Source organism: Gigantopelta aegis, chromosome 11 (assembly GCF_016097555.1).
Source record: "Gigantopelta aegis isolate Gae_Host chromosome 11, Gae_host_genome, whole genome shotgun sequence".
In the NCBI taxonomy this organism is placed as follows: Eukaryota; Metazoa; Mollusca; class Gastropoda; order Neomphalida; family Peltospiridae; genus Gigantopelta; species Gigantopelta aegis.
The window spans coordinates 26,757,424-26,766,649 of record NC_054709.1 but is presented as its reverse complement, the minus strand read 5'-3'; the positions used below and the strand labels follow the sequence as shown (position 1 = coordinate 26,766,649).

Sequence of the window (9,226 nt, the reverse complement as noted above, 5' to 3'; positions counted from 1 at the left end):
CAACCAGACATGGTACAGTACAACTGAATGGTTTGTGGTTAACAAACCAGACAACAGTCAATCAAGGGCGTAAATGTCTGCAAAAATCAACAAAGGTTTTGCCAAAGGGTACCGATTGTAAAATTACATACCTTAAAATCGTATCAATTAAAGGGACATTCCCGAGTTTGCTGCATTGTAATGTTTCCGACTAATAAAATATTTCTACGATTAAAGTTACATATTAAATATATTTTCTTGTTTAGAATATCAGTGTCTGTATATTCAATGTGTTTCTGGTCGTCTTAAAGCCCAAACTGGATGTTGTCTTCAAATAACTTCATACGTACGAGAATAAAAAATAATTTAGGTAATAAAATTAAATTTAATCAAGTACAAACATTAGAACGATCAGAAACACGTTTAATATACAGCTACTAATATTTTATACAGAAAAATATATTTGATATGTAATTACAATCGTTCGAAAGTCTCAGGAATGTCCCTTTAATGGATATAATATAATATTATTATATTAGACAGATCACAGTAATGGAACTGCTGTTCAGATTGTGTTAACCTTTATGAAAAACAGGGTCAAATTCAAAAACAATTTCAAAACCATATCCACTTAGTATGGGTACTATTTTTCTTCTTTTTAATTATTATTATTTTTTTTTATTTTTTTTTGGGGGGGTGGGGGGGGGCGTAGCCCAGGGGTAAAGCGCTTGCTTGATGCGCGATCGATCTATGATCGATTCCCGTCGGTGGGCCCATTGGGCTATTTCACGTTCCAGCCAGTGCTCCACAACTGGTGTAACAAAGGCCGTGGTATGTACTGTCTGTGGGATGGAGCATATAAAAGATCCTTTCCTACTAATGGAAAAATGTAGCGGGTTTCTTCTCTATGACTGTGTAAAAATTACAAAATATGTGACATCCAGTAGCCGATTATTAATAAATCAATGTGACCTAGTGATGTCGTTAAACAAAACAAACTTTTCTTATTTTTGTTACGTACCCTCAGATAATTTTTTCTGGCAAGAAGTCGGAACAATTCTGACTGTATTTGCAGTTTGGGGGCGGGACATAACTCAGTGGTACAGCGCTCGGCTGGTGTAACAAAGGCCCTGGTATGTACTATCCTGTCTGTGGGGTGGTGCATATCACAGATCCCTTGTTGCTAATAGAATAAAAGTAGCAAATGATGTGGCTACAGCGGGTTTCCTCTCTCAATATCTGTGTGGTCCTTAACCATATGTCTGACACCATATAACCGTAAATACAATGTGATGAGTGTGTCATTAAATAAAACATTTCCTTCCTTCCTTTCTTCCATATAACCGTAAATAAAATGTGCTGAGTGCGTCGTTAAATAAAACATTTTCCTTTCCTTTCCGTATTGGCAGTTTGGTCACTAATATGCAGAAATTCACGGAAACGTCAGCAGTGGCGGCAAATTTACCCGAAACGTCAGCAGCGGCGGCAAGCGAATGCGCATCTACGAGCAAACAGACTACGTTTCAAGCCAATATCTAAAAATAGTGTTAATCGAAAAGACTGAAATGACTTTTGTGTACTACGTCATCAAAAGTTGTTTTCTTCCAAGAAAATTTAAAGAGAACCGATCCATAGGATTTTAACGAAAAATTACATCATTATTAAAATACATATAGACTCTGTTACATCATTATTAAAATACGTATAGACTCTGTTACATCATTATTAAAATACATATAGACTCTGTTACATCATTATTAAAATACGTATAGACTCTGTTACATCATTATTAAAATACGTATAGACTCTGTTACATCATTATTAAAATACGTATAGACTCTGTTACATCATTATTTTAACAAACAAAAACAAATAAAATACAATAAAAAATATTTTTAAAAACCATTTTCGCTCAACATATGTTCTGTATTACTTGGCGATGCGTGATTATTATAATTTTTTTCAAAACTCAGAATTCTGATATTTTTAAAAGAAAACTAAAATAATGAAAATAAACATATATATATATATATATATATATATATATATATATATATATATATATATATATATATATATATATATATATATATATATATATATTAATTACAAAAACCCATCACCGCTTCTCTACCAACACCATGCTGTCAATTTGTAACAGTTACCAACGTTAACTTTTACATAACCTGGCAGTTTTATTTAGACAAAACCACAGTTGTAAAAACACTTATATATTTAATAAATTATGAAAGTATGAAAAGCCAGTGTAAAAATGGCGCACAAATAGAGGATGCGTAGGAATGACCAGAGGTTGCAGATTGGTCGATGCAAACATGGCAAACAGATTTTATCAAATGTCAATAAAATAATTCAATACAAAATAATATTTTTCAGTTTCCTTTTGAAACTTTATTTGAGAAAAAAAGTATAATAAGAGAAGTTTGACTTAGAAACAGCACACAAGCGATTCAAAATGGCGGACGTAATGAGAATGTATTAAAAGAAATATAGGTTCACAAAACCAATAATTTTAAATTAATTTTACTGCATTTTTTATATATATATATATATATATATATATATATATATATGTGTGTGTGTGTGTGTGTGTGTGTTTTAAAACTTAAGAGCTGACCTTGAAAATAGTACCCTGGCAAAAACTTTGATCAATACTAAACAAATTCAGCTAAAATATATATTACACGTTTTAGTAGACAATATTTTCATTTTAGTTCTTTTCCAAACACTTTTTTAATAGCGAAATAAAAACAAACAGAAAGCGTTAATTCCTTGCATGCAGTTGTTAGGGGAAATGACGTAAAAAAACCCAAGTCACGCAAAAACTCGTGAGATCTCGTGCCATGCGGAAGCCCAGACGAGGACTGCGAACTACTTTTTTTTTTTTTTTTAACTTTTTTTTGTTGCTACAGGTGACCTTGAACTTTTGTATCATGCAAGGTGATGATGCAGTGTTATTTTCGTGCTTGTCAGTGCTACTGTAGTCGCTACATATTATCTTCAGAAATTAAAAAACTCACCGGGCAAATCGACCGTGGAGACCACTCGCATCTGGACCTTTTCCACTAATCAAAAGAAATACAGATGCATGATTTAGTGTGCGCTAGCTTTGTTTGCCGGTGCGAATTAGTTTTGCGAACAATCTAGAAAAATGAGTTGAATGTTAAAAGCAACATAAACTGGTCATTCATTGTATGTCAGATTGGTCCACAATAATTATTTTAAAAAATAAAATAATAATATTTTTTTTTTTTTTAATCTTAAAAATAGCTATTACTTACACAGATCACAGAAAAATGAGTTGAATGTTAACAGCAACATAAACTGGTCTCATTGTATGTCAGATTGGTCCACAATAATTATTTAAAAAAAAAAAAAAAATCTTAAAACTTACACAGACCACAGAATAATGAGTCCAATTTTAAAAGCAACATAAACTGGTCATTCATTATATGTCAGATTGGTCCACAATAATTATTTAAAAAAAATAATAATAATAAAAAAATTAAAAAATTAAATCTGAAACTGGCCATTACTTACACAGACCTGTTACTACTGCACTACAAAAAAGGAAATAATAATAGACTGGTAATTCACCATACAATATATTCATTATTGACATATATTTGTGATTTCGTAGACTGGTCACCACTTACTGCTCACTAATAAAAATGGTTCATACTAATTCTTCTTCTCTTTCATTGTCTTTTTTTTGTTAACTGGCCATGCCATAATCTGACAGAACACTACTTAAATACAAACCGATCACTAATAACAGATATTAACCATATAGATCGGTGGTGTAGGAACATCACATTGTCTTTGAATTGCACTGCGAGATCGCCAAATTGCGAGAATTTAATGATTTATAGGCTCCAGGTAGCTACTTACACGGACTGGTCACTACTTACATAAGCTGGCCACTACTTGCATAAACTGGTCACTACTTACATAAACACATCACTACTTGCAATGACTTGGCACTATTTATATAGCCAGGTCGCTACTTCCATATTGACAGGTAGAATGGTAACTACTCGCATACAGATTGATCACTAATTACATAGACGTTTCACTACTTATAAAAGTTGACTACTACTTAAAAGAGATTAGAGAGATATAGTACCTTTCTAAAATACGGTTTTTAGGACGCTATTTCGACACTTAGACAGACACAGAGAGAGAGAGAGAGAGAGAGAGAGAGAGAGAGAGAGAGAGAGAGAGAGAGAGAGAGAGAGAGAGAGAGATAGGAGGCGGAGGAAGAGAGATAAAGAGAGAGAAACCCGCTGTTCCATGCTATTGCTACAGGGGAAATAAAACCCAGAAAAGTTTTTTTTTAATATGCACTTTCCCAAAGACAGTACGTACCACAACCTTTGATGAGGTAGGAAAATACATCGTACGTCAGAAGACAGCTATACTATGCTATGCTACACCCCGCACCCGTTACATCTACTAAGATTACCTAGGTTAAAGTTTTTTTTTTTCTAACGACACCACTAGAGCACATTGATTTATTAATCATCGGCTATTGGATGTCAAACATTTGGTTATTTGACATATAGTCTTAAAAAGAAAACCCGCTACATTTCTCTATTAGTAGAAAGGGTTCTTTAATATGCAGTTTCCCACAGACAGGAAAGCATATACCACTGCCTTTGACCAGTTGTGGTGCACTGGTTGGAACGAGAAATCCCCCCAGTCGGTTGAGTGGATCCACCGAGGTAATTCGATCTTGCGACGTAAGCACCTCAAGCGACCACTCAACCGACCCGAGCTAAATCCGGCCCTCGACCCCCCCCCCCCCCCCCCCCTCACACACACACAAGAGTAGTAATATCGAACGTGCGTTCAGGAGGCCGAGTGATCGCGGATTCCTGCTAGACTGGTGTTTACGCCTAAAGTTAGAAGGATGTGATATGAAAGAAGGCAATGGTTATAGTGGAATAGTTAGCGAGCGCTCAGACTCCTGAACACAGATAATTTGTGTTAATATATTGTGTATATTTGTTAATTAAAAGTGATAATAAGGTTAAATAAAAGCATTCAAAGTTAAGATGTTTTGTTTCCCCAGATAAAACATATATCTTGACGATACTGTTTTCATATAATTAAAAAATATATCATTGCACACTGTTAAAAAATAATACATTTCAATAACTCGTTTGTATTATATATATGTTAATGCTTTTGTATAGGTTTTGCATGCTGTCAAAATAGCAAAGGACAACCCAGTAATTTGTTAATCTTCAACTATTGAGGATTAAGCATGCGTCACTTAGTCTAAATTATTAGAGAAGAAACACGCTGCGACAGCATAAACTATACCTTATATTTCTTACCACGCATCTGCACTTTTGTTTGACTGCATTTTCTCACATAACATACTGGCCTTGCGATCTTTACTTGCATTCCTAACTACCTGCTTCAAAATGCCAAAGAAAACAATTTCAAAGTTCGAGATGAACCGTGAAATATTTACAGAGTAAATACAGCTGCGGCTCTAATTGGTAATAATATGTAAAATTAAATATTTGTGCAAATACTGTTATCAATTGCCAATAAATAAATACACTTTTATTTGTTATATAGCTGTTATGTATTACACACAAAGGGTTGAAACAAGTGCAAGGAACTGTAAACATGGAATTAAGATTTTCAACAAAAATAAGAGTTGCCAATAAAAACTGTCATCAAATCTCTTAAATCATTTGTAACACCCCCCCCCCCCCCCCCCCCCCCCCCCCCATTTCCTTGAAGGTAGATTAAATGTGAACTGTCACACTGTGTATTGGTGTACTGTCTGGGTGTGTTGATACGCAGCTTATATCACGTTTTATTAGTAAATGTTAACATCATCGGCAAAAGGAATCGATTTGGTGTATTGGAACCAGTAATGATAATTTTCCATGTACGTCGTTTTGAGGCCCGATCCGCGAGCGATACAGGCGTGGATCACGAAATGTGGCCGCATCAAAAATCGATTCAGTGGTTCAATATGCGCTGCGCTGATTTTTGTTAATTATGGAAACGTTAGCGATTTTATTCTTGAGAGACTTAAAGACAGTACTTGCAGTTATGGAGAGACAACATTTACCATTCTAGCAAAGGTACTGACTATAGGATCTTTAAAGAAATCATAAATTTGGAACCATATTTATTACTTTTAAATACAAAACATAGGTCTACTTTCACTAATTATCGCACTGCCAATCACAGGCTCCCAGTAGAAGTTGGTAGATGGGAAAATATTCCCAGGTGTGAACGGAAATGTTGTTTATGTCACGATGATGTTGTTGGTGGTGAATATCACTTTCTATTTGAATGCTATTTTTTTCCGAAATGAAAGATGCAAGTACATACCAAAATATTACTATATAAAACCAAATGCAATTAAATATCATGATCTATTCTGTAGCACGAATATTACTTTATTAAATAATACTTGTACATTTTTAGATAACATTATGAGAACATTTATGCCCCCCACGTTAATCTTGTATTATTATATTATATATGTAAAACCGCTGTATTATTATATTGCACATACTGTAACTATGTGCTCATGTATCATTTGTTATGTGATCTGAGTGTAAATAAAGATGTGTTCTGTTCTGTTTTGTTGCTGCACTTGCGCCGCGTCCAAAATAAAATAAAATAAAATAATAATAATAATAATAATAATGATAATAATAATAGTAATAATAAAAAAAAAAAATAACAATAAATAAAAATAAAAATAAGATGGTCCTAATTCTTACAAAATTGTTGAACCCAAACCAGTTTTCATCGCCGATGACAGACATGCTAGTCTCAGACTACCAACTGTCAGCACAAAGTTGGCCAACTTTCTGCTGTCACGATTTCTACAACTGTCCAGTTGCTAGTCTGATCGCTCTTACAACTCGATTCTCGTCGTATAATGTTAGTATCGGACTACCAACTGCCAGCACAAAGTTGGCCAACTTTCTACTGAGCACTCTTACAACTCGATTCTCGTCGTATAATGCTAGTATCAAACTACCAACTGTCAGCACAAAGTTGGCCAACTTTCTGCTGTCACGATTGCTGTCCAGTTGCTAGTCTAATCGCTCTTACAACTCGATTGTCGTCGTATAACCCATTAGTTGTTAATATGAGCGCTAATCTGTCTTAAAATAATTTCGTAGGTACGAAAAAAAAATATTTTAGGAAATAAAATGATTTTTAACCTAGCACAAATATCAGAACGACCAGAAACACGTTTAATATACAGCCACTAATATTTTATGCCTAAAAATATATTTGATATGTAATTACAATCGTTAGAAAGTCTCTGTTAGTCGATAACATCTTAAAAATTGCAGCAAACTCAGGAATGTCCCTTTTAATATATTTTCTTATTTAGACTATCAATGGCTATATATTCGATGTGTTACTGGTCGACATAACATTTGTATGTAGCCCAAACAGGATTTGGCATCCCAATAATTTCGTACGTACGAACCAAAAATATTAGGAAATAAATTCAAGTTTGATCTGAAACACGTTTAATATATACAATTTGTTTTGTTTAACGACACCACAAGAGCACATCGATTTATGAATCATCGGCTATTGGATGTCAAACATATGATAATTTTGACACAGTCGTAGAGAGGAAACCCGCTAAAAAAAAAATCATTAGTAGCAAGGGATCTTTTATATGCACCATCCCACCGACAGGATAGCACATACCACATCATTTGATATACCAGTCGTGGTGCACTGGTTAGAGCGGGAAGATTAATATATAACCGTTAATATTTTATTTAGAAAAATATGTCTTTAAAAATTCTCTGTTGATCGACATAAGTAGTAACTAAAAATTGCCGATAATCCCTATAAAATCACTTTTCTTGAGATAACACGGCTTAGTGAACTGATAGATAGTATACCTTGGTAACACACTGAGAACAAATAAATAATGAACACCTCCTACACACTTACCGGCATCAGAGCCATCGGACTAACGGCTGGTAGGTACTGGGTTCGCATCCTGGGGACGTGTAAGACCACCTCACCGATTTCGACTATCACTTACCACTACCTTTTAACCCACTGACCTGTACAGAGGCTGAGATGTGTGCCCAGGACTTTGTGCTTTAACCGTAACTGGTCATAAGAACGAAAATTACTAGTAAGATAAAATTAATAATTTATGAATGCTACAAACATTACAAAAACTGACCTGGTGTGCAGCTAAAAATAAGAAAGAAAAGAAACAAAGAGAGAAAGAAAGAAAAAAAGAAAAAAAAAGAAACAAAGAAAGAAAGGTTTTTTTTGTGTTTTTTTACCTAAGGTCTCACTACACAGTTCACGTCCGGGTGAGAGTTCATTGATGACGGTCCAAATAATAATTGTGACGTATGTTGTGGTTCACATATTTACTTCTAGGAATTGGGGAACAATTAGAACAGTTGGTCTGTTTCAAAGGTAAGCCTTCTGGCTGGATTTTTCCCCAAGTCATTTTGTTTCCTCTCTCAATATCTCTGTGGTCCTTAACCATATGTCCAACACCATATAACCGTAAATAAAATGTGTTGAGTGCGTCGTTAAATAAAACATTTCCTTTCTTCCTTTGAAACGTTCCGAAATTATTACAACCAAAGATATGACGTCACAAAGTTCGTTTTTCTTTCTTTTTCTAACGACTCCACTAGAGCACGCTGATTTAATCCTCGGCTATTGGATCTCTTCGTGGAAGTCCGCTACGTAACATCTGTTTATTAGCAGAAAGAGATTTCTAGTACGCAATTACTCTTATATAGATACGGCGCGAGATTTACTTCAGTCGGTTGAGTGCTCGCTTGAGTTGCTTGCGTCGCAGGATCGAGCCACCTCAGTGGATCCATTCAAATGCCGTGGCAAGTTTGTTTTGTTTAACGACACCACTAGAGCACATTGATTAATTAAACATCAGCTATTGGATGTCAAACATTTGGTAATTCTGACTCGTAGTCATCACAGGAAACCCACTACATTTTTTTCCTAATGCAGTAAGGGATATTTTAATATGCACTTTCCTACGGGCAGGAAAGCACATGCCACGGCCTTTGACCATTTGTGGTGCACTGGTTGGAACGAGAAACAAACCAATCAGCTGAATGGATCCACCGAGGTGGTTCGATCCTGCGACGCTGATTTATTTAACGACGGGCTCATAACATTTTATTTACGGCTATATGGCGTCAGACGTATGGTTAAGGAC

At 34.9% G+C, this 9,226-nt stretch overlaps 1 protein-coding gene across 2 annotated transcripts in view; it reads right to left on the bottom strand.

Moving 5' to 3' along the window:
- The window catches only part of LOC121385438 (protein quiver-like), a 73,431-nt gene that overhangs the window by 29,660 nt on the left and 34,545 nt on the right, over window positions 1-9,226 (bottom strand). The window contains exon 2 of one of the 2 annotated variants that reach the window (XM_041516119.1): window positions 3,018-3,062. The exons of the other annotated variant lie outside the window; for it this stretch is intronic. Coding sequence (XP_041372053.1) covers window positions 3,018-3,062 — 45 coding nt within the window. The remainder of the gene's footprint in view (window positions 1-3,017; window positions 3,063-9,226) is intronic. 2 annotated transcript variants of the gene reach the window in all.